The sequence below is a fragment of the Artibeus jamaicensis genome, unplaced genomic scaffold, assembly GCF_021234435.1.
Source record: "Artibeus jamaicensis isolate MK-2021 breed Jamaican fruit bat unplaced genomic scaffold, CSHL_Jam_final contig_402, whole genome shotgun sequence".
NCBI classification, from domain to species: domain Eukaryota; kingdom Metazoa; phylum Chordata; class Mammalia; order Chiroptera; family Phyllostomidae; genus Artibeus; species Artibeus jamaicensis.
This window is the reverse complement of record NW_026521818.1, coordinates 15,255,584-15,281,771: the sequence shown is the minus strand read 5'-3', so window position 1 is coordinate 15,281,771 and position 26,188 is coordinate 15,255,584. Positions and strand designations below refer to the sequence as shown.

The 26,188-nt window shown below is 47.9% G+C and overlaps 1 protein-coding gene across 2 annotated transcripts in view; it reads right to left on the bottom strand.

Moving 5' to 3' along the window:
* PRDM6 (PR/SET domain 6) overlaps positions 1 to 15,459 on the bottom strand; it is a 104,758-nt gene extending 89,299 nt beyond the window's left edge. The window contains exons 1-3 of one of the 2 annotated variants that reach the window (XM_037165540.2): positions 15,199 to 15,459; positions 14,123 to 14,720; positions 4,892 to 5,199 (exon numbers count right to left, since the gene is read on the bottom strand). In XM_037165540.2, the coding sequence (XP_037021435.2) occupies positions 4,892 to 5,199; positions 14,123 to 14,705 (891 nt within the window). In that variant the 5' untranslated portion in view covers positions 14,706 to 14,720; positions 15,199 to 15,459. Of the gene's footprint in view, positions 1 to 4,891; positions 5,200 to 14,122; positions 14,928 to 15,198 lie in introns of those variants that run through there. The other variant, XM_053665271.1, reaches the window with a different exon arrangement.
* Between the last annotated feature and the right edge of the window lie 10,729 nt (positions 15,460 to 26,188).

The following is a 26,188-nucleotide window of genomic DNA, read 5'->3' as shown; positions in this document are numbered from 1 at the left end:
ACAAGCAGTCTAGTATATTAAATGATAAATTACTAAGAAACACAATTTTTACTTCAATGTAACTATGACAGCCACATAATTCTGTCCCCTGGTGTTTTGATGAGCCAAGCCAAAATGAGTCAGAGTCTATAAAACAAAATATAAAGTATGTAATTGCAGTACTATCACTGGAACAATTTTTAAATGATTTTCATTTACTTTAAAAATTCCTTTAATCTAAAATAATTAATTCTAAATGTTTTTTCCACATGTAAGTATATACAAATGAGTACAGTACCAGAAATGGAATTGGGTCATTTATAGAGACATATAAAATACATTTAAAATATAAAATCAATTCATTTCTTTCTAGTACCAATTACCTATGATGTTTTGAAATATAAACATGCAGCAACATGTAATATATTTTTAATACTGGCTTTTATTAATGTCTTTTGACCTGAGTTAAACGGTAATGATGAAAAATAGACTATTTGCTTAAAAGCAAAACTCTTATGAAATCTACAATATTATGGCACAAAATCAAACCACAGAAAGAACCATATTATGTTATTCCCCTTGAAAAAACAACAAAAGTTTCCACACAGCACACGGGACAATGAGACACTCAGACTCACTCGAGGAAAGAGAAGGACGCGTTCTGCAACATTGACTCCCTTCCTGGTACCTTGACAGTAATTCTAACAAGTCACTCATTACATGATTCCAATTAGCGGAACGATTTTTTAGGGTGAAAATAAGTACGATTTATTTTGTCATTGTTGCTAAAATTTCTTGTCAAATCAGACTTTGAGTTGAAAGGCCTGAGTAATTCTAGCCTATCTGAAAATGTAACTTTCTTTTAAACTTCCGTGTTGTATTCCAGTAGAATTTTAAGTATCCACTGTGTACATTCCTCAGGTCCAGTCATATTAAGTTCTGATGTTAAGCAGAAAGGGGAAACCATGTGCAACTAGATTAATTTATCTCAAGGGAAAAGAGCACATTAATAATTGAGATAATGTTTTCATAAATGTTGGAATCAAATGTGCCTTTTCACTTCTTTATTAGAAAACACATTAGGATAATATTATCTCACTCTCATCAATAAGACCTAATTGCTGAGAAAGACTATGTTTTCTTTGCAAAACATTCAGGAAGATTTTTCCCATTACATCCAAAAGGCTAGAAATACAACATGCATCCAAGTCTTGTTGGAATAAATGTATGTGAGCAAGGCAAGTGATTATTTAATCCACCCTGTAATTGTTTTTGCTTTAAACTATCTGAATTCATTATTTGTTGTAGAACACATTAAAATTCTGATTCTAAAATAATTTGGCTGAAAAGAGACTAATAATTTCACTTTTAGCTTATTAACCTCCTTAAATGACAAAAAAAAAATTACCTTTCCTGATTGCTAAAAAACAAACCCAAAAAACCCAAACTCCTAGAACTTCTCATAAGCACTCAAAAGAGTCAAAACATATTAAAGAAATACTTAATTTTCTTTAAATTGCTGTATTTTTAAGAATCAGGATTATACACAAAGAAAATATTACTAAAACATGACAACACACTTATAAACCAACCAAACAAGCTCTTCATAGCTAATGTATGTTTAATATTAAAAAGTCATTTTTCTACAAAGAAAACAGAGCTTTTAATTATTAAACAAAAGGAGTAACTAAGGTGAATCTGATTTTTTCTGTAATAAGCCTTCATGTGTATAATAAAGTACAACCATACTAAAAACAATGAACTGTAAACTGAAACAAAAATCCATCATCTACTTGGAAACAGTGACAGGAAAAGATTAGCAATCCATTTATTGTACTGAAATAAAGATAAGTAACCCTGGTAAGATCCATCAGGACTTGCGTATTGAACTCTAAATATAAAGACATTTCTTCATCAGCGAGTGAGTTGAAAAAAAAATGTGAGGAAGAAAAACGATTCCAGTTGACTTTTAAAATAAAATACTCATGATTCAACTGCTTTTAATTTTTTTTAAAAGATCTGCTTTATGTCAATCTGATATTCTGGAAGATATCTAAAAGAGTGTGTTTTTAAAGGGGATAATTTTTACATGAGTCATTAAATAATTATTGCCAAAAGTTTTGTATAGACCTACAGTGTATTCCAATTACCGATTCTAATATAAATAATAAAATGAATTAAAATTTTTTTCTCAATTGAATTTAAGTTTGAAAGAAAAGAATAAAACTTAAGGAACAATTCAACATTTAGAATCTTCCATTATAAGTATAACTTAATGCAAATAGTCACATTTCATAAAAATGATCATAAAGTTTAAAAGTAAACTCATATTTCATATCTTAAAAAGAAGTACCCTAGTAAAAACTGAAACCTATTAAAGCAAGCATTCTACCTTATGAATGGACAACAACTTTAAGTTACCTGGCCCCAGTCAGCTACATTTTATATGATCTCTCAGGAGACTAATACATTCATGGCTGCACTTTAACATCCTTTCAATCTCCTAAACGTATGTCATTCTAACTGTTCTTACAGGTGATAAAAAACAAACAGACTGCCTTCAGTTAGGGGAAGGGACCTGTAGATCATTCAAGCAGACTCCCAGCAACTTACTTTTTATAGCACAGAGCCAATTCCATGCACCATCACCCCCAACACACTCAACTCAGACATGCAAGTAACAGGTAAAATTCACTTTATGTCTAGTCAAGTATCAGCAACATTAACAAACACTGATTAAATTCCCCAGTCCCTTTGCTACAACGGGATGTAAACTTCATCAAGTATAAGTAAAGATATAAAATAAAGAATCAATGTTTTTAGTGTTAATACATATCAGTCATATTCTATATGTATAGTGGGCTCCTGACAACATCCCAGTTATCCAAAGCCATTTAGAAAAAAGAAAAAACAACAAAGGTAAAGTATAGGATTTTCTTCATGTTTATGGCTTTATCCTCTGGCACTCTAACTCCAAGTCATCAAAGGGCGATAGTCTTCAGTTTTAACAGTTTCAGATAGAGCAAATCTGTCCCGCTGAACAACTGCTTTAATATTTCCTCAGAAAAGCGTTGGCGTATCTTTAACTGTATGGTGTTAGAGTTCCTAATAACACCGACGTAACACGAAAAGTGCCTAGAAGTGTTTTATAAACTTTAAACCGCATTGGAGGTTACAACTAATTAGTCAGAAACAAAAACCAACTGGGAAATGTTTCAAAACCAGATGCTTTGATTACTTCCCACGTGTCTCTTTTTTCCCTATTCCTCTAACTTGTAACCTGCCTCTGTGTACCAAGCCATTTCCTCCTGCCCTCTTTTCCTATAAAAAATTCTGTTAAAAAAAAGGAAAAGGACTATTTGATAAAATAAGTATGCCTAACTTTTATTTTCCTCCTTAAGGATCCTATCTAGGAAGACTAAAAAAATGTATAATTTTCCAACAACAGTTTTGGAGGGAAATGGAATCTGAGAGCCGGGCACAGGGCACCAGAGGTAACTCAAGGACACGTAGCCCATACACACCCTATAGGGTAAGTAGCCCACAAGTCACCTTGGGCTGCTTAGCTGTGAGCTCATACACTTAGCTCCTCCCCATCAAAGGAGGCTTTGCAGAGGCAGGCCTCAATACCCCCACTGTCAATACCTGTGTAAGGGTTCTGGAGACCTGGTTTGCTTTTCACAACACGGTACCTCCGGGGCCTAACATGGTGCTGGGCAGAATGAGTGCTCAGCAAAAATCTGAGTGGATTATTGAGTCCCATGAGTTTTAGTTAGTGAATATAAGGCAGCTCACACTGAAAATGATCGTCTTGACAGGCCACCGAGCCAAGTACGAGGGGCAAGCTTCGGTAGAGACAACCCATTAATGGAGCCCTAAGGTCCATGCCAACTTGGCTGCTGGCATTTCAGAAACTTTCTTGTCTGGCTATTCCCACTCCACTCTGTTACCTGGCCTTGGTCAGATTTACATATTGCCCTTAAAGGTAAGACCTCCAGCACCTGGTATTGCATAAAGAACTCCACAGGTGGGAGGTGCCTAATTAGTGGAGGAATTACCTACAAGCTAAAGGTCTGTCTTTTCCCGAGTAGATCTCACCGATTAACCATGAAGCTTTGGGAGAAAGCTCAGGTTAAAATTTTTCAAAGAGGTTCTTTATTTTTAAATAATAATGTCAGCTAAGATTGTGTTATTGAAGCATTTTCATCAATTGGGTTACACCAAAATGCTCAAAGTTTCTCCCTTTTGGTTTTCTATCTTCTTGAAGATTGCCCTGCTGTACTACAAAGTACAACAGAGAAGAACCAGAATTTATGATTTATGGTCACAACACTGTAATTAGCTTACTTCGGGAACTTTGAAAGTTATGAATGAAACATGTTGCAGTGACTCAGATTGAGAGTTTACAAAATTGTTTTCATCTGACGAAATGAGCCGACTCCCTTTTTTTTCCTCCTATTCATGCTGATGTTCCTTCTTGCCCAGGGCACAAAAACATATTGGAAGAGCTTAGAATGGGACCCAAAGCTCACCTGGCTCACACCCCCAAAGCCCCAGCTCTTCTGTTCCATCTCCTCAGCTGGTTTCTCTTTTTCTCAAGATTCCGGCGATAAAAGATCAAATCCATCCCAGCTGGAATCACCTTCCCTAAGGTGAGGTGATTCCACTTTCAGAAACCTGCAGGCCCCATCTTCCTGGCTGGGCTGCTGTAGTGTGAGGTGGGGCTCTGCACCGCTTTGATGCAGGTGGTGCGAACACCGGTGTTTGCATGACCAGAGAAACCTATTCCCCCACTACTACTCTCTAGGAAACGCTGGAGGCTGTCCCCGAGGCAGCCACCCTCCAAGGGCCAGGCTCTTTGCCGGCCAAAGCTCTGCCTCTGGTGCAAGGTGCTGGGCGGCGGGCGACTTACCTCCCAGAGATGCTGCGTGTTTCTCACGGCTCCGGCCTGCACCTTCTCTGGGGGCAGGAGGACGCCCTGGAAGGGCCCAATCCAGGTGCCCTGCTGGATCCTCTGCGCTGCGCAGATGCCGTAGGCCAGGCCGGGCACGGTGCTCGTGCACAGGCACACCTCCCGTGGCAGGTCTCGCAGCCACTCCGGCAGCTCCGGCGGGGGCGCGGCGGCCGCGGCGCTGCCAGTGCTCACCAGCCGGCGCAGCGAGTGCAGCGGCCCGTGCATTGGGCACTCTCCGTGGCGGTTGTCCGCACACATATCGCAACCTGCCAGAGACACGCGGGAGGGAGGGGACGAAAAGGTTAACTCCGCAACTCCGGTGGCCCATCCTCGGGTAAACCCCCAAGACGGCAGCGTCCCCGCCCCGGGTAAGCACCTGCGAAGGAGGTGATGCCGTGAGGGCGCTGAGGCTCCTGGGAGTAGGGGGAGAGGTGAACCCGAACCACACCGCCCTGGAAATCGCCGCACCCAAATCCGCCCGGTATAATAAGGTCGGGACCGGGAACCCCAAAGCCCACCGGGCTGGGAAGAAGTGGCGCTGTAGACTCCGCCGAACCGACGGCCTGAGGCTTCCCTTTCCCAGTTTCTCGCTCTCTCCCCCTTCCCTCTGCCTCTAGTTCCCTCCGATCTCCACCCCTGTTCCCCGGGTTCTCTCTCTAGCGGGCGTTTCAAAGGGTGTTTGTCCTTGTACCACGAAGAAAGCCCGACAACAAAGCCCGACTCTTGTCAATCGAATATTTTGGAGAGACTCTACATTGGTAGCCTGGATATATTTGGGTTGCCTCTTTTTATAATTATAGGAGTTACTTCAAAAATTACCAGGGGCGGTGGGCGATCTGTCTGTTGGGGGGCGTCATTCACACTCCTCTGACCCACGCGCCTGAGCGCCCCAACCGCAAGGCAGAGCCGAGCCCCGGACACGCCACCCAGGGCGCCCGGGAGTCACTCGAGGGTCCTAACAGTGCCTGCTCTAGGCAGGTCAGCCAGGTGGGGATTGATGGGGAAAGGGGGGCTGTTCTGGCGGTTTGGGGGTGCCTGTGGTTTCCTGTCAGCTCTTCCCAGAAGACAAAAAGAAATGAAGAGCAAATTTAACAATGGGGTAATGGTTCTTTAACGATCAGAATAATGGTGCAATGGAGAGGGCCCCAGCTCCCGCCCAGGCCGTTGATTCTCCAAGCTAAATGCTATCACCCTGCGTTACAAAGAGAGGGCTGTGGAGCTGCCTCTCTCCAATGTTCCCCAGAGCATCCAGAGCTCGAAGGGACCCCCGCCCTGCCGGCCGGCCGGCTGTAGTCACCGACGGTCCCTCGAGTCGAACCCGAGGTAAGAGGCCAAGCGGCCGCGGGAAGCAGAGCCTGGGCGACCGCGCTGTCGGATCGCAGCGCCCTCCGGGTTATTAATGGGCCTGGCGGAGCCGCCGCGTCTGCGCCCCGGCCCGGCAAACCTGCCTGGGGTAGACAGGCTCGGCGCCCGCCAGCGCAGCCTGGCCTCTCTGGCCCAGCCTCCCGGGGAGCAGTGGCGCCCCGGAGCCACGGAGCTCTGTGGCACTGGGTCTGCTTGTGAGCAAGTCCCAGCCGGGGGAGATGGCCAGAGCTGGGCAGGAGCGGGTACGCGGCTCCAGTGCTGGGTGGGGGTTGCCTTCCTGGGCCCGGCCCTGGTCAAGCCAGACCACGTGGACCTCACAGGGTGTACCCTCTTCGTGCTGAAACAGACAAAATGCCCAAGGAACTTGTGACAAAGTGAGTCATTGAAGAATCTTCAACGAAGGGACACCGAATCAAAACCCAGCATGATGAGCAAACCCTCACTTTGCCATTTGCTTCCCAGGGAGCTGGAGTTGCCTCTTTGAGCATCCCGTCTCAGGAAGGGGCTCAGGTCAGCAGCGCCTCTCCGGGGCCAGCTACTCCTCTACTCCTCCACTCCTCCCGAGAGAGCTCGGGGAATCAGGGGACCTTCTGGCTGCAGCTTCTTGGAGGTGTCCCCAGGCCTCTCAAGTGAAAAGCAGCAATCTGTTTCTGCAGGTAGTGAAGTGTCTGTGTTTCTGGGCCTCCATCACACAAAGAGCCCTCTTCCAGAAACACAGACTAATGTAAAAGCTGTGCCAGATTCTGCTTTTGACCTTAGGACATAGGTAGAAGGTATTTTCATCCATTTCCACCTGTCAAGCCTTCCAGAACACATCTGCTTCACACAGCCTCTCAAGCTGCTGACTGGGGAAAAAACTTCCATATCAGGGGGTAAAGGAAGGAAAGACAAAAACTCATAATTAGCAAGTGCCAACTATATGCCAGGCATCTACCTTGACCCAATCACCGTATCACCTAAGGGTCATGATGCCCATTTTGCAGATGAGGTGACTGAGGCTTCATGAACAATGTTAACTTGACCATGAACCACACACCAGAAACTAGTAGTGAAAGACTTGCAGTCAGGTCTGCCTGACTTCAAAGCCTCCAAATCTAGAGATCCTGGAAGACTTGTAAGAGCTGGGAGAATTTTATATCCATCGTAACTCAGTCAACAGAATTGAAATATTTCACTTCAGATACTGAAGTCACTATGTGGAGGCCACAACAATTGCTGCCGCATTGCTGAATCGCAAAGACTTCTCTTGTTCCTTCCCACACTCTTGATTGGGGGTTAAAGTAAAGGAATAAATTGGGAAATAATTAGATAACATCCATAATTTTGAATTACAGTGCCTTTCAGCACCTTAGCAAAAAACGGCTTAGAACAAATGACAACAATCAAAGGCCATATGCCCCTAAAAATAAATCACCCCAAGTTTTTGATTAACTGACTGTGCCTTTCTGGTTGGCTCAATGAAACAAAGGGTGAGAAGCAAAAGCAGTTTAGTATTCACTCCCCTAACCACACAATGCCAGAGATTCTGCCAAAGTTCAGCATCTCCATACCATGGAAGTCACCCCCGCAATATCAGTAACAAAGTAAGGAACAAAAGTACCAACCTCAGCCACCACCCCCATGGCCAGGAAGCATGTTTGGGTATTTGTTATTAATGATAACACTCTGGTTAGGCCTTTCTCTAAGAAGTTCTCTAAAGTTCTCTTCAACTTAAGTTTCGTTTGTCTCCATGAGGTGTTGAAAAAAAAAAAAACTTAGCATTTTGCAGAGTGAAAAGTTGAAGCTCTCCCAATATTTAGAAGCCTACATGCATTAGTTCACCCCACACGAGTCTTCCTAATTTATAAACCACTCTGTGCTATATCAAAATATTCTGTCGGAAAAGTCTGCCAATTACATCAAAATACATGGTGTGTCCTAACATTTCTGTTTTTCACACACAAAGCTCTGCCACTGAAACCATTTGGCTTCTGACATATGTCTTGGAGTCCCAGAGAAGCTTGAGGATATTTAAAACAAGTAAGTGATTACTTGGGGTTGACAAAGGTGCCACAAGCAGACAAACATTCTAGCTGAGTGTTTTCCAGACAGCAAGTCAAAAACACCTACATGAAAAGGTTTGAGGGAGAGGTGGGCTAGATGCCCAAACTACACACACACATATATAATACATATTACACACCACATTCCATGCCAGCAATACATAATACAAGTCTATTTGTACTCATAGAGAGAGGCAAATAAATGTTCCTACTTCCCCTTAAAATCAGGGTAAGTTTTTATACAAGTTCATAATTATTATTCAAAAAGGGTTTTCTATGTCTGTGAGAAATAGTATATTATCCAAGCAAGATACTTGGAAATGCCATTTTAGCATTTCAAATGTAAGAAATTTGGTCCCTCTTCTGTCTTGAACAAATCTGTCGGTGCTGCTGTTCATGGGCCCCCCGAGGAAGGGAAGGAGGACTCACTGTCTCACAGACTCAGTCGCCTACAGACTTTGGCAGGCCAGGCCACGCAGAGTGAAGAGCAGACCTTCACTCTTCTTGTCACAGCCTCTTTATTGTTTGAATGTTTGTACAAGTGCATGTAATAATTTTGTGATTGAAAATAGATCTATTTTAAGATAAAGGGGGCAAAACAGGCCATGGGGTGGGTTTTTTTTCTCTTCCTGGTATTTTCATTTGTCCGTCTAAGAAAGATGAAATATAACATGTTTCAGGGTGTTTTTGGTGTCTGAAGAGACCAACAGATACGTGTGAGCGCAGGCGGAGCTAGGGCGCACGGAAAGCCGCAGGCTCCAGCACGCCAGGCCTTGGTTCCCCAGTGACTCTCCCAGCCACCCACAGCCCTCACTGTCCTTTGGAAAGAGAACCAAGGAGCAGCCGAAAAAGACTCCCTCCCTTCCTAGGCAGAGGTAATTGCGGGGCTATAAATCCCCCCCAGCCACCCCTGAGGTCGCAGCCCTCAGTCTCGCAGGCCGAGCCGACAAGGCTAAGGCCTATCGATCGCTGCCCAGTGATGCTGCCCCAGCAGTGCCGCCTACTGGCAGCGCCTCTTGTGCTCTGGGCGTGGGCAACAGAAATACGGGCTGTTTCTGGGAAGGGGGCTGGCCGTTGGGGCAGAGCGCGGGCAGAGCGCGGGCAGAGCTGGGTAGCTGGGAACCTCTGGCACCAGGGTTCACGCCCCCACGCCCTCGCCCCCGCCCCCTCCTCCCTCTCTAGCTTCAGCCAGCACTCTCCCCTCGCCCTCCCCGTGCAACTGGCTGTTTGGGGTGGCGAGTCAGTGACCAACCAGGCAGGCTGCCGGCTGGAGGTCCCCAACCTACTCTGCATTCTGAAGGCCTCAGCCACTTCCTGCCAGCATAGGGTTTTCTTGCAAGGCCAGACGAGGCCCCTGCCACAGAAATCCGAAGACTCCCACTATGCCCACCACCCACCAGGCCTTCTCCTTCCGCCCGGCAGGGGTCTTCTAGGCTCCTCGGATAGGGTCTAGAAGCAGATCCAGACTTGGATGAGTTAGCCGAGTCACCGCGAAAGGGAGCCGATTGTGGTCGGGACCCAGGGGAGGCCCAGCTGGCGCAAACCAGTCTAGAGGGCTTTTTCTCGGCGAGTTTAACGCTCCTGGTCAGTCTCGGAAGCGTGGGTTGTCCTTGCTCTTCGTGGCTGCTGTGGCTGTTGGCTGGGCCCCGGGGCCAAGAGAGACAACAGGGGAAAGGAAAAGAAGGAGAAAAGAAGGAAATGTGGATTTTATTTGCCTCTCGATGACTGTGTTAATAACTTAAAGGGGAGTGCCCGCGTGTGCGGGAGAGAGACTATCCTGGAGATAAACCTTGCCGGCCCTGCCCCGGCGAAGCCGCCATATACAATACAATGCGCAGATGATGAATAGGAGGCGCGCGAGAGATCGAAGCGGGTCTGGGCTGGCTCCACTCGCTCCTACAAAACTATAGGGCAATTAATTGTGGCTTGTCCCCTCATCCTTCATCCCCTGGTGGCACATATCGATGGAGATTACTGCTGATGGACCATTTTATCACCTTAAATAAACAGTCGCCACCTCTTCTAACCTCCATCTAATATATGGCTCTATGTTCAGTTTCAGGGCGCTAGATAACGAATGATGTAACATAACTAAATCATGCGTGTTATGGGATGGGGCTGGGCCTGCACACACAAAGAGAGGAAAGAGAAAAGAAAAATAAAACAACAGAAAAGCCCACACACTGACGCCCAGCCTCCCTCCCACCGGGGACCAGACCTGAAGCCCAAGTCACTGGCTGGCCACTGCGAGCCCTGACACTGGGCGTGCAGCCGGTGTGCCTCCACGGCAGGAAAGCCTGCTGGCGGGTGCCTGGGCTCAGGACGCTACCAGACAGGACCTTTGTTCTCCAGTTGTGTGGGAGGAGAGCAGAGAATGTCAGAAAACACTCACTCTCCTTTATCTTCTTCAAAAACGGTGTTGGACCCAGATTGTTCTCTCTCCCCTGGCCACTCTCCTCAAACTCTTGGAAAGGGTGGTGCCACCAGTGGGAAAGCCCTGGGACCCTTGCTGTCCCTACTGCTGTGTGCAGGGCTCCCCTAATCTGGGAGGACAGAGACACCTTCAGCTGGGAAAGTGGCAGGATGTCCGGACACTCAGCAGAGAGTCTGGGTGAGGGTTTAGCTCTCATTTGCCTGCCAGGTACAGGAGAGGAAGAACTTCAGCAAAAGGTATGAAAAGCTAATTGGCTCAGTCCTTTGGGTACAATCGCAAACATGAGGCATGCAGATGGCCCCCACTTACTACCTTCCAAAAGTAGTGACAGGGTCACAGACAACACACCAAAACCCAGAAGGGGCCACTGCCACAGACCCCGAGGAATCAGTCACTTCAGGCAACCCAGCAGCAATGAGGGCAGTAATACAAGAAGAGAAAGAAAGAACCCCATCCCCCAATTATATTACACACTGCCCCACCCGATTTTAAAAAGATGAAAGAAGAGGCAGCTAAACATTTAGAGCTTCAGTGGAAATTGTACTTTAATCACAGAATGAATTGAATCCATGGAGTTAGATAACAAATACTATAACGGAAACAGCTCGCTCAGCTAGCTTGTATGGTTTCTAGTGCTTTTAAATCTTTTTGTGGGAAAGAAGGCTAAAAGGCCTTTCGCTATGGCATTTCCCATGGCTGCCGATGAAGTTTCAAGGTGAGGATACTGTTACTGATTCACAAGTGTTACTGGGTTTGCTGCTTCCAGGCAAAAAGTTACTCTTGTTAGGGAATAGAGAAGTGAGGAGGCCCCATGCTTTGCCTTGTAGCAAAGAGAGAAAATGACTCAATACAAAGTAACAAAATGAAACAATGCTAAGTGGTCTCTTCACAGAGTTCTTTTAGAAGACAGCAAAAGACTAAAAGGAAAAAAACAGGAAAATCTACATGTCAGAAATTAATAGATGCTCCCCTTCTGCCTGTCTCTCACCACACCCCCCCAAGCCCCAATACAACATGGGAAGGGGAAGAGCTCTGCCTAGGGAAATAATTTCTCATCCTTTGCGTTTCTGATTTCTTCTGAGCCCCTGGTTGGATTAAACTCAATCACTCCTCACTTAATGTTTGTAAAACACACCCCAGAGTTTAAAATGCATGCCTGTGCTTGCTCAGAGAAGTTCCTGAAAGAATGGGAGACCGGGTCTCTCAGCATCACACAGAACTACCCCTGCTTTCTATTCTCTTTCCCAATTGCCCTTTAATTAGGGAGCAAGTAAAGTGTAACTCTAATGGGACAATCTGACTTCCTTCCCCACCCCCCCATGTCTTTTCTCCTGCACTTTGCATATTGAAGCAATCGATTGGACTCAAAAAGATACACCAAAAGACTAACATTATGGAAATAATTTAAATAAATTATACTTCATTTCCTCTAGCCAGAGGGGAAAAAGTTACCTAGGCGACAAACTGGTTCAAAGAGCTATATATTAATTAGAAATCTATCCCGATTCTTTTTCTCATTAGTCTAGGTTTTTCTCTGATGAGAATATATCGCATCTCAAGACTGCACTGTAAACAGCATGGGAAGCTCAACACCCAGCCAGGAGTTTGGGGTGCGCTGCTGGTGTCTTTTCCCCGAGTGGATTTCATGCAGAAGAGAAACTGCAAGCTTGATAAAGTACTCTCAGCCCACAGTGACTATACCTACACTTAACTGTAAGAAATGCCTTGTCTCAAAACACTTGTATTTTTATTCCACGTTTTAATGAACTGCTTTGAAAGCAACACATTCAAGAAATTCAGCAGGAGATAAGTATTTTTTTAATCCATGAAGACAATTTTTTAAACTTTTCTGAAACTCCGGAATACAAGTGACTTCTCAACGGTAGAGCAAATGTGAGTGGAAACCCTCATTTTAAACCAGTACTTTACTTTCAGATTCTAGAAAGGGAAAAAAGTAAACCGCTCTTTTTGTTAGTCGTAGTCATCTTCATTAGAACAATTATTCCCCATCATTATGAAAAGATTAATACAACGTAAGCACTAGGCTCATACCCCGTGTTTTTTCATCAAAGTAACGGTTTTGGGGTCCTTCACATAACTCTAACCTGGAGGTATTTTGCTTTTACAACGAATTAAAAAGTCCACAGAGTGATAGACATTCTGCAAGAGGGGACTTACTCAAAATAAAATAATAAATGTCTATGATCCTCACACGGACACTAGATAGAGGAAGGAGAGGAAGAAAATGAGGAGTGATCTTTCAGGTTCCACATGGCTCCCGCCCAGGCTCCTCCGACCTGACTTCACGTTCTTCCAGAGGTCTCTGCTCTCTGGAAGTACAGTCAGCGCTTGGCCCAACACATTAAGTGTAAACACATCATAACTTTTGAAATTACCAAAAAAGAATCAGATATGAAGCGTACACATTATTGGTCTTCATCGAGAGTCTTACTTCAAAACCTTGTGATTGAGCACGTGAAACTATGCATATAGGACCCAAAGCTGCATGAGACCCGATGTTTAATTAGCCATCTGCGATTTACTTGGGGGACAAGGAGAATTCGACTTCTTAAACTAAATTGCTGTCGCCCAGATTTTACGAATAACTAAGCCCTCAAGCATGGCTACGAGATGGGAATGCCTGCAGAGTCGAGGGTGCAAGGAGAATGTGGGGTCCGCAGAGAACGACCCTATCCCGAACATGAAAAATTTCTCACTAAGCAGCTGGCTTTTTTTCCTTCCTCTTCTAAATAAATGGTAGACCTAAGAATAACGCCTGCCTGCAGAGAGAAACTGACCCTGTGTCAACCACCAAAACTCTTCCTCCCGCGGGGCCGGGCTAGCCAGCAGCTCCCGGCCCTTCCCCTAGACAACCCCGCGGCCCGAAAACGAACTGACGCAGTTAACTCCAGAAGGTAGAGAGAAGACACAGCCCTGGAATCCACGCTCCTCATGAATTCTGAGCCCCTATCTCGTCCCCACTATGGCCAGGCCGGCCGGTTCTCCGGACTCCCCATCGCGCGGCTAACTAGCGGACCTTCCCGGGGCGCTGTCCCGTGGAAGGGCGGACTGTGAAAGGCCGGGCCCACGGGCGGTTCAAGTCCTACACACTTGGGGCTGCGAACCAGAAGGTGAGGGGAGGCTGAGAGGTACCCCCGAAGTGCCACCGGATCCCCCCATCCGCTCTCCTTTCTTCTCTAAACGCCAGGAAACTTTCGCCACGGTGTTCTGGGCAGCGCGGGGCCCACTGCCTGCGCCAGTCCGCCCCCCGGGGTCCCTCTCCTCCCACCCGCCTCCCAGACGGGCGCCAGCGCCGCAGGAGAGAGCGCGCGGGCTGCGGCTACGTACGGTTGTTGGGGTCGCTGGTGTGCTGGTTGAGGGGGATGATCTCCATGCGCTGCTGGCCGTACAGGTAATAATCCAGCTCCTCCGCGCTGCAGCGGAAGCGCAGGGCACCGCGGCCGTCCGCACCGCCGCCGCACTTGGAGGGCCCCGAGCCGGCGGCGCCGCCGAGGCACAGGTCCTTGGGGGGCAGCGGCTCCGCGGCGACGGCGGCGGCCAGAGGCGCGAACACCGGGAGCTGTGCCACGGGCAAGGCCGAAAGACCCGCCAGAGCGGCGGCAGCGGCGGCACAGGAGGAGGCGGAGGAGGCCGAGGTGGAGGAGGAAGCCGGGGTGGAGGAGGCGGAGGAGAGCGAGGCGGGCCGAGGGCGCAGGCTGTCCGGCGGCGGCGGCTCCGAGCGCTCAGGGGGCGGCGGCGGCGGCAGCGGCGGCGGCGGTTGGAGAGGCTGTGGCGCGCCCAGGGCACCCGCGGCACCGCCGCCTTTGAGCGGGCCGCCACTGCCGTGCGGGAAGAGTTGTTGCCAGTGCTGGAGATAGGCTGGGTCCACTTTGAGGAAGGCCGAGCCGCCGGGGTCTCCGGGCTTCAGCATGTCCGACGCCTCGCGCTGGGGGCAGAGGGCAGAGAGGAGGGTGCGCGTGAGCCGGGCCCGGGCCTGGCGCAAGAGGGGGGGCGAGCAGGGCGGCCGCCGAAGCCCCGGAGCGGGAGCCACAGACTTTGGCTTCGCCAGCGGCAGCCCGGGTCAGCGGCTCCTTCCTTCAACTCCTCTGGGGCTCAAAGTTTACTCTGAGGCCGCGGTAGAAGCTGTGTACGCGTGGCCTCGCAGCCCGGGGCGCCCAGCTCCCCACCCTGCACCGTTGAGGCCGGGGCACAGGCACTTCCCCGCAGAACTCGGCCACACGTCGCAGCCCCAGCCCCGAACCAGCGCCCGGAGCCGACCCCAGCCGGAGTGGCGCAGCGCGGGAGTTGCGTTGGCCTCCGGCGCTAGGAGGCGGGTCAGTCTCGCCCCCCGCCCCCAGCCCGGGACCTGCAGCCTCCTATCCAGTGGGCCCCAGACGCTCGGCCCCAGAGGAGCCTCGCCTTACCTGAAGACCGGGAACCGCCGCCGGCGGGTGCGTGCGCGCGCGTGTCTCCGGGAGCGTGAGGGAGCGTGAGGGAGCGTGGGCACCCCGGGTGCGCTACATGCCTCCGGCCGCGCGGGAGGGAGACCGAGTGATCCGGGAAGGGCTACGGAGGCTGCGGAGGGCGGGGAAACCAGTGCGGCGGGAGCACCCGGCGGAGCCCTGCGCGGGACAGAGTGGCGGTCGGTTGCTGCGCCCCGGAGTCCCGGCTCCTCGGCTCCACTCTCTGGCAGCCTCCTGGCTGGACACGTGGGTTTTACGACAGCGCAAAATACAAGAGCGTGTGTGTGTGTGTGTGTGTGTGTGTGTGTGTGAGAGAGAGAGAGAGAGAAGGATGGGGGAGGGGGTGGGGGAGGCCAGAAGAACCACGGGGAGGGGGAGAGGGGAGAAAGAAGCTCTAACTCGGCGGGATCCACAAACCGCTGGTGCGCCTCTCCCGCACTAATACCTCCTCCGCTGTCCCACCCCCTACTTTTATTTTGGCGTGACGTCTCCGCGCGCCTGTTGTCTCTTTCTGCCCATTACGAGTCTTTTCTAGGTACCGTCTCACTGCCCTGACCCAGAAAGCAATGGGAACGCAGAAACCGGAGCGCATCTCCGCACAAGCCCAGGCGATCGAACCGGTCGGGCGTGTGCGGACTGCAAGGGGACTAAGTCCGAGGCCGGGTTTGAGCTTTTGCCCGGCTCAATTTTGTTACCTGACCCCCAGGACTACCGCAGGGTGCCAGAGTCCAGTACCTCGCCACGCAACTTCTAGCCCAAATCCGGGAGTGGGGGGAGGTGGGCAGGAGGGGGGAGTTGGGGGCGGAGGGGGTCGCCCCGGGAATTAAACTCCGTCTTCTCAGTCTTCCGCAGAAGAGGCAGGCTTTGAGAGCTGCGAGACCGGAGACCAAGCGTCTGTAAAGGGCGGCAGGTCCCGGCAGGGCTGGAGCTGGGCCCTGGGCTGGAAGGCGGCTGCGGGGAAGTCTCACGCCGCCCAGCACTTAGCCCACTCACTCTCCAGTTGTCTTCCTGGGGTGCTGGCTGCTTCTTGTCGGCATCCAAGGCAAGTATCTAGTGTACCATCTAACAGTACAGCTGTTCTCGGACACGGGCGGGGCTTGTCTGCCTTTGGCTGCCCCGGGTAGGGGGTTGGGTGGGGTCCTGGGTAGGTCTTTTGCCCCAGAATCTAGCATCCAAGGAGAAGGTGGGAGTGCCGCCCCACCGGCCACCGGGCCCACTACAGCGCCTTGGGTCACGCCCGCCCTTCCCTGCTCTGTCTCACTTCCACGAATTAGGCGCCCCCCCCCCCCAGCTCTTCCAGGCAATGGTGGTACTGGGTGGGGGGTGGAGGCCCGGACCTAGTGTGTGCAACGGAGCCTCTCAGGCACGCCTTCCCCTCGCTGGAGTTCTCTCCGCATTTCAAAGAGAAGAAATGGCATTTGTCTCTTCCCAAACAAACCAACTAACTTAGTGCCCGCTTTTCGGAGCATTATTAGCCACACGTTCCTGGTTTCTGCTTGTTCCTTTTTGTCTTCCCACCATTCATTTCTTCTGAGCCTGGAAAACACGCTGTTTCGACTTTGTGTCTCCTGGTCTCATGCAAAATGCCCCGGTGCTGTTTGGAACAGCGTTGGAGCGAAAATGTTTTGACTGGCATCGTTGTGACAAGGTCATCATCAGTCATCCCCTGCTGGATTGATAGCACCGGAGTTTAAGGCAGACGCCACGAGGGAAAATCCACGGCTCTGTGAACACAGAGGCAGGCCAGGCAGGCTCTGCGGGCTTTGAGCAACTTCGTTGGAAGGAGAGAGTGAAGTTCCGGCCCGTTGCAGTGAACCTGCCCCGTTCGCAGAACTGCCTGGCGGTGGCTGCGGGGCGGGGAGGGAAGGGGCAAGTCTCTCTCACCTCCAGTTCAACGCTGAGAAACGAAGACACACTCCTGTTCTCTGGGAAAGACGCTCCGCGCCGGGGGATGCGAGCCCGGGCGCCGCAGCACCTCCCCGCTTTCTTCTTTCTGACCACGCCGGCTGCTTACACGCGCTCGGTCCCCAAGACTAGCCATCCCCCAAACACTTGAAAATCTCAGGAGTTGGACACACTAGTGTCAGCAACTGCTTCCACAGCTTCACGCCCCTTTGCCCTCGCCCTCCTCTCATACACACACCCTGGGAAACCCTGGGGTCTTTCTTAATAAGATTCGCAGACCGGCCTGTGAGCGCTTTCCACACGCCCGGCGCGGGTAGGCGCTTCAAGTACACTGAGTCTGCCCAGCAACCGTGCGGGGAAGGCGTTATTATTATTAACACCAATACTGCAGCTGGGACCCTGGAGCTCAGAAAGGGCAGTTTACCTGAAGCCACACCACCAATGAGTGATGGAGACAGTGAGGTGCCGAGTGTGTTTTCCTGCTCGCCCTAGCCGAACCTCTACCCTCACCGCCTGGACAGACGCCAGAGGGGTGTGGGGCCACCTGGGGAGGAGGGTGGGCTGCCCCTGCTGCCTGGGCCAGGGAGAGAAACAGACCCTGCAGCGGAGCCTCCCTTCCCCCAATATGCGAGCGCGTGGTGGAGTCCCGGACCCTCAGATTCGAGGACTCCCCAGCAGTCCCTGTGATAAGCGGGTCTCAGACGACCAGACCCTAGGGACCGAAAGCCTTAGGGAACTCGCGTGTAGAAGGTGGCCCGAAGTTCTGTGGGGCATTCCTAAGGGCTGGGAGTCCAGAAGCGCACGGATAAGGTCTCAGAGGTAGGGTAGCAGGGGCCCCAGCATCTCACCAGTCGGTCCACGGCTAGGGGCGGGGCCCCTGCTCTGCCTGTGTCCTCCCAGTGCAGGGCTCGGCTGGAACAGACGTCGGCTTGGTGTTCTCTGACCCAGCACGCCTGCGATCTGCCAGCTGATCCTGGGCCCGCTTGGTCACCTCCGCCAGCTGCCTGGCACCTCTCAGGTTTATAGAAAGAGCCCAGGGACCATCAGAATATGCACCCCTTAAACCTGCTCTCCTCCTCTTCATTCCTTAGGAGGAGACCTTGGAAACAAATCACTTCGGCCACTTAGGAAGCGATCAGACCTTTATAAAAATCCATTGCTCCCCAATCGATGGGTGAATATTTGCTGAGAATTTGTTCCAGAGAAATAAATAAGGAGCGTGGGTGTATTAAATGCAAACGGGGGAACACGATGGTGTTTTTCTTCATTGATTAATGACCTCTAAAATAAAACAAGTGGGAAGCGTCTTCAAGATCGATAAATTAACTGCCCAAATTCATCTCTTTCTAGAGCAATTCTTCCCCCCGAAAATTATCCTTAGGAAGCCTATTGTACCCTTAGCTAGGAGGGAAGAAGCGAGTGGGAAGCCAGAGCAGGGGGGGAGTGACAGGAAGGGGCAGGAAAGCAAGAAGATAATCCCGTCCAGGAGCCCCTCTAACTGATTTCGTTTGACGTACAATTTTCCCGTTTGCCTTTCGTATTAATTATTTTTTCCTGATGGGGGAGGGGAACGAATGGTCCATTGCCTTTGACAGGACTCCAATAAAGAATTCAACAGCTCTCCTCTTGCCCTCAGCACTCTGCTTCTAGGTTTAAGGTCATGGGTGGCTGAGTTAATAATTCATTAATATAGACATTTATTCAAAAGGGTTCTCTGAGATCCACCTTCCCAGCCTCCTCCCAGAGATTTATTTTCCTGGGAAATGGATTGGAAGTGGGGGTGGGGGGAGGACTACAGGTGAAAGGAGGGAAGGAATAAAAAGAAAATGAAGAGAGAGTCTGGATGCAGCTAGGAGGACTCTCTGCTTATCCAGATTAGTGAGCAGGTCCCTCTAGCCCACTATCAAAGCCTGGTTGAAAAAACCTGGTTGAAAATGTAGCATCCAAACTGCACAGGGACCCTGGCCTCTGATCATCCTTTTCCCTATTTCTGCCTCTCCTCATTCAAATGTATTCAGGAAGCTCTGGCCCTGCAGGCCTAAGGGTCTGGGAGGGGCCACCTAACTGAGGACCTTGGAATGCAGGCAGAGGGGGAAATCCCTGGAAAGAGACTAACCACCCTCCCTCCCAATTCCCAAAGGAGGGGCTTTGAAACTTGCCAGACCTGGGGACTAAAGGAAGCTCCATTCCCGAGGGCACGGGCAGAGTCTGGTGGGCACTATTCCCTCAGAAAAGGATGATGGGAGTGTCAAAACAAAATAAAACTGAAAAGTACACATTCTCATGAAGTGCACACTAGAAGAGGGATGGAAACAAAAAGTAAACAATAATAAACAAGTAATTGTCGGAGGGTGCTAAGTGCTATGGAGAGCAATAGAGAGAAAGGTTAGAGAGAAAGAGTACTGTAGGAGGAGGGTGTTGCTATTACAAATATTGCCCTCAAGGAGGGCTTCTCATATAAGGGGGCACTTACACAGAGACTTAAAGAAAGAGAATTCTATTTTTGTGCCTAGATAGAGGCATGCTCTGCCTTAGTCTGTGGCCCTGGGGTGAACACAGTAGAAGGGGCCTCTCCTAAAGATCCCCAAAGGCCCTGAGTAAGGATTCTGCCTCACCAGCTCAGCACCAGGCCAAACTTGGCCCCCTTTGCTCCTACCTCTTCCCATCTGATTCCCAGGAGACGCTATAAAAAAAACCCCACTACTCAGTACCCTGTAAAATACATGTGTTCACTGTTTATATCATCTGAAGTCACCTTTATTGCTGGTGACTTAAAGCCTTACACAGTGACCTACCCCACACTGGGCCTCACGTGTCTTCAGCAGTTAATGAAAGGATGGGACTAATGTTGTTTCCTATCTTAAGCTTTTAACGAAGCAGCTACTAAACTCCAACCTCCCTCTCTACCACCCACATTATACCCAACCTTTGGGATGCCGTGACTCTGAGGTAAAACGTGCTGAGAAACTGAAAACAGGAAAACTCACACCATTAATCACTGCCCTCTTCCCTCTGACCCTTTTGCATCTTCACTCATTCCCCGTTAGTGACAGAAAACCACAGTGCCAGCCACAGCGGTAAAGAAACTGTGCGGAGATAGGAAGCATGAGGCGGAAGGCACTAGGAAGCTTAGCACACTGTTCTTTGCTCCCAGGATGCAACATAAGCCGTGCCTTCCTTCTGAAGTCTTGGCAGTTTGCACACGTGGTCTCTTTAGCTTTTCTCCCTTTGCAGCAGGGTTGGGAAGGCAAGCTCCTCACTTGGCGAGGTCAAAGACAGCCTCTGGGGCTGAGAGACCAAGCTCAGCCTTTTTTCTGACCACTCCCTTTTATCCTCCACCAGGATCACTGCAGACAGCACCTGTTCATTTTACTTGAAATGCAGCCGAACCCTCCAGTTCCTTTCTCCCTGGTCACACAACAGCTGCCAGGCAAACAATGCCTCTCAGCCACCCCAGGCCTGATTTGGATTTGACCTACTGACCTCGAGGTGAAAGGCTCTGCAGTGCATTACCGATCCCCAGGGTCAGTCATTCTCCCAAGAAAGCCTCTAGATATATGGTTTCCGTTTCTAGGGAAATCAACTATTATTATTTGCAAAAGCCTTATGAGTTTATCATATATCAAGGCAGTTTGGTCCCATAAAGATTTAATGCATAGCTATTGAGTGAAAAACAGCTGCTTTTTCCCCCCTTTAAGTCTTCACAAGTAAAGCGAGAGAGAAATAATCAGACAAGGAAAACTGTCCCTTCAGAAACATGTGCTCCCTTCGCTGTCTCCTGCCCATTTATTCTTCCCCCAGGAACTTACTCTTCCATTTCCCCCAGAATATGTAAGAACAGGTAAGCCCAGTTGAAGTTACCTACAAGTGAACAGTTATATGTAACATCTAAGGTGCACCTACTGTGTGCGGCAGATTATTGGTAAGGATCTGTAGGATGATCTCCTTTGAAGCTCTTCTAGCAAATGTTAACTGGTTCTAACAGGCTTCTTTTGGTTACCAGATTGTTGCCCAAATTAGCTGGAGCCTGTGGGCCTTAAGTTATAGTCAGGATGAGGCAAGCATATTGCACTGCATCTGTTTGAAATCAGGAACATATGCTCTGCTTGGTTTGCCTTCTGAGGGTTGGTGTTTCCCAGTGCATGGTGGGTTCCCTGCCTGCCTGGCAGCAGCTCCTGCCCTAGGAGCCAGGACGGCCTCCAGTTAGCCCCCTAAATGAAGGGGCTCTTCCCCCCAAGGTCTGCCTGAGGAAGCAAGACCCATATGTTCCGACAGGGGCTCTTCCACACGCCCGTGGGACCCCTCATCCTGCACTGTCCTAGCTGGATTGGTGCCTGGCCTCACCCTCCTCTGAGTTAGGGGGTCAGAGGATGACTGTAACTGACAAGTGACACTGGAACATTGCTTGGAAAATTAACACTTTGCAAAGGTTGGCGTTATAAGATATTAAGCTTGACTGTGTTTCCATCATTTTCTTCTTGTATGTCTACACTGGCAAGCGTTTTTTCAGTTGAAGCATATGTTCGGGTGGACATGTATTTTACTTGGGCAGCAACCTAATAGTTTAAGTACAAATTTCAAAATCAAGTGTTTGCTCCATCATCAAATGTTTTCGGTAAGAAGCATTTCTCACAGTTGTTTCCTCAAAATAAATGTTCATCTTGGAGCCAGTGGAGAAGGCCAAACATTCCAGTAAAACTTCTTTAAGTCCATCGCTACTATTCTGTCACCTTCAGGATACTTTTTTAATTCACAAAAAAATTTTAAATTAGTTTTAGAGAGATAGGAAGGGAGAAAGAGAGAAACATTGATGTGAGAGAGAAATATCAATTGTCGTCTCCCACACATGCCCCGACTGGGATCCAACCTGCATCTCTTGGTGAATGGGTGATGCTCCAACCCACTGAGCCACATCGGCGAGGGTGCCTTCAAGACTTTCTATTGATCACTTTCTGTTACGGTTCCATGGGTTGCTTTATAAGGCTAGTCCTCCAAAATGCTTTGCAAGGTGAGTGCAAACATTCAAGATGATATTTTTGCTAAAAGTGGATGAGAAGTATGTGCATGTTTAGCAATGTTTCACTTCATTTTTGTAGATGTCATTTTACTTATGATATGACCACAGGCACTATTTGTCTTCTCATTTGTAGTCACAGAGCGGTGAAGTGGTGGTAGGAGCCCCTTCTCTCTGACAAAGAGAGAAGATCAAGTTGGTGTGAATCTGTGCAACTAGGTGTGTGTGTGAAGATAGAGAACCACTGGGACTTGTCCCTCACGTCTGAGAAGAGTATTAAGAAGACTTAGGATGGCCCTGGCTGATGTGGTTCAGTGGATTGAGCACCAGCCTGTGAACCAAAGGGTTGCTGGTCCAATTCCTGGTCAGGGCACAAGACTGGGTGGTAGGCCAGGTCCCCAGTGGAGGAGGGCACGCAAGAGGCAACCACACTTGATCTTTCTCTCTCCCTTCCTCTCTCTCTAAAAATAAATAAAATATTTATTTTAAAAGAAGATGACTCAGGATGATGCAGTCTGGCTATATTACTGAGGATTCTTTCAACTGTAGGTGATAAAAATTTAAAAAACTGGTAACACCTTTTTTAAAAAATGGATTTAATGGCTTACATATTAAAAAAAACAGGTTATGGGGTCTCAGATATAGATGGATTCAGAGGTTCAGACAACTTCATAAAAGTCTCAACCTTTCTCCTTATCTCTTAATTCTGCCTTCCTGTTCTGCCTTTAATCTCAGTCAGCATCTAGCAGGTGGTTGCCACAGAAATGCCAATTTAACTATTTTTCTAGACAGTAATCCCAGGGAAAATATTACGTATTTCACAATTGCTCCAGCAGAAGTTCTGGACTGAGTCTTAACAGGCTACTTTGTCACCCACCTGGCCCCGAACTCATTACTGCAACCAAAGAAATGGAGGGTATTGACAGAGCAGGCCTGGATGTCAGCTCTCACCAAACCACACAGAGTGAGGTTGGGCAGGACTCATTTTCCCAAAGAAAACTAGGTTGCTATTCCCAGAAAAGTGGGAATGGATGCTGACAAGTGAGTAGCAGATGTCTCCTCCCTACAAAGAGTTTGCCTGCCAGCAGCCAAAGGTCCCTTTTTGTGGGGAATATCGCCACTGACAAGCCCCAGGCTGGTCAAAGCAAATTTCTGTCCACTTCTTGGATAAGGAGCAGCAAGCTGTACTTGGACTTCCTTCCTGAAGCTACCATAAGCATCTCCTAGGAGCAGAGCCTTAACAATTTTGGCTTTGAGAGCAAATCATCCTGTGGCAACACCAAGAGTTAACTGACCCAGCTCCCATCTGCAACTATGATATTTCCTTACTCAGTTGCTAGGAATGAATTAAAGTAGCCAATGAAAATGTAAGTAAGCTCTTGGATGAAAGTTCTAAGAAAGGTTTTTAAAGAGAGAATGTCAGCTGTCATGGCCCTTTAGACTTAAGACTTTTGTCCGTGGCCTCTTCCCAACTCTTCCTCCTGGGACACAAACACAGTAAGTGGAGGTACAGAAATCATTTGGCGATGCTGAGGAAGAAAGCTACGGGCTAAAGAGGAAAGAGCCAAGTGTAGAAGTAGCCCAGTCCCATGTGGAATCACTGAGCCTGGATTGTCTACCCCTGGACTTGCTGACCAAGACAAAGAAACCCTTTGCTCACAGCCTAATTCAGCCTTAACCAAAACACAAACCTCTAAGTCATCTATATAATTCAGCATGTGATTTACAGAAGGGTTTTATGAATTAGGTGCCCCAACTGGAGGGTCCCTATTTTTTTATTATTTATTTTTGCTAACTAGGCACTAAGCTCATCGTTTCTATGCCTTAGGAAGTTGTATACTGTCAACATTGGCAGTATACTTAGATGGTATAGTTAGTGAGTGGACATAACTGTAAATCAGAGTATTTAGATTCAGACGTAATTCCAACACTTAAATTAGTAGCTGCGTGACCTCAGGGAAGGTACTTAACATTTCTGCACTCTGCAGACTTCATCTATAAGTCCCTAGTGTTGTTACGAACATTCAATGTGTTCAGCCCTGGAAAGTATTCATAGCAAGCATTCTTTGTATGACATATCATTATATATGCTGACTTTAAAAATTGTGTAAGATTTATGTCTTTTATATTTTGGTATCCTGGAGGTAATTTCAGTTAACACATATGGCTCAGCAATGAACACACAGCATATAGACGCAGATGGTTCATTGTTCCAATTCCTTGTCTCCTTGATTTCCCCTCCTACTTCCATTGGGTGGTGACAGTTGGCTCCAAGAAGGGTTGGTACTTCCAAGATTATGCCACCAATTTCTTTATTTAACTCAAGCTGAAAACCAAGCTTGATTACATTTTTACCTCTCAATGTTTATGAACCACAACACTGTCTATACATAGACTGTGTCGTCAAGACAGACAAGGTGCAGTCTCCAAGTTCCCCCGATCATATTCCTCCTTTCTTTCTTTTGCAAGTTGATTGCAGTCACTTTCAAGATATTTATTCTGATGCTGGGGCCGACCTCTTAAGTGCACATTTCCTTGCTTTGGCTGAATATAGTTTCTCCTTGACTGCAAGAAGAAGCTGGATATGAAATCAATAATTATGATGGAGAACATATATAATTCACACAAAAAAGAAATGCCTCAGAGAAATATACACCATTTAGAGTCCATAACAAGTAGGCTAAGCAGCAGGTCATGGTCTCGATCATCAGGACACTCATCTTGGAGTTAACTGGTTAGATTAACAAGCCCTCACCCCCAACCCAAGTGCATGCTGTTTGCCAGGAAGGGACTGAATTTCGGAACACAGATGAGTACTTTGAGATAAAGTTTACTGAGCACAGACTATGTGCCATGTCATGGCACGTGCCATTTTCATGTATTATGCACTTTGATATGTGTAACCTTATAAGGGTAATATTTAGGGTTTTTCTTTATAGTCTTACTACTTAAGAGTGTATCTCTAAATAACATACTTAATTCCATCTGTTTTTGAACTTTATAAATAGAATCACACTGAATGCTTTTTTATTTAGAATCTTGACTTATTTTTCAAAATTATATCTTTAAAGTTTACCCACACTGTTATGTGTGACTGAACTCATTCATTTTTAATGTTACCTATTTTGTAAGAATACAGCAAAATGCATCTACTTCACTGCTGATGGACATTTGAATTGCTCTCATTATGTGGCTGTTATGAGAAATTCTGCTGTGAGCATTCCTAAACCTGTATCCTGGTACATGCACACGTGAGGTTCTGTGTGGTACAGACTCATGTACACGTCGTGTATGGTACAGACCTTGGAGTGCGGCTGCTGGACCATGAGGTGTGCATGTCTTAACTTCACCAGAAAGTGCCAAACTGCTTTCCAAAATAGTTACACCAATTCATACTCCCTACAAGCAATGGAAGAGTTCTTGCTATACCTTAGTTTGTTGACACTTGAAGTTATTAGTTTTTACATTTTTTTCTATCTGGTGGCAAATTTTGACTTTACAGTCATCTGCATTTCCATGAATACTAGTAAGTTGAGCAGCACTTCATACACACATTGGCTATTTAGAGTTTCTCTTCTGTGTGGTGTCAATGACTTTGGCAGGATTTTATCTTGGGTTGTCTGTTTTTTAGAACTTTATCTGTGGGTTTCTTAAAAAATCTCCTCTAGTTAATTATATGCAATGCAGCTATCTTCTCTCCTTCTCTGACTACATTTTTACTCTTCATGGAGTCTTAATTTCAATATAAAATGTTAATCAATTCTGTATGATCAATATTCAGTGCTTCAGTAAGAAATCTTCCTATAACCTGAGGAAATGAACAAACTCTGCCACCTATCTTTTTTCTTAAAATTTTTTTTGGACTTCCATTTTCAGCCAAGAAGGAATAACAGAGACTGGATTTACCCTTCTGTTCAAAACAGCTGAGGAAGTGAACAAAACATATAAGAAAATGGTTGTCAAACCACTGAACACCAGGCAGTGAAAGACAGTGGTCCCTAAGAGGTAGAAAGCAAATGCGATGAGTCGTCC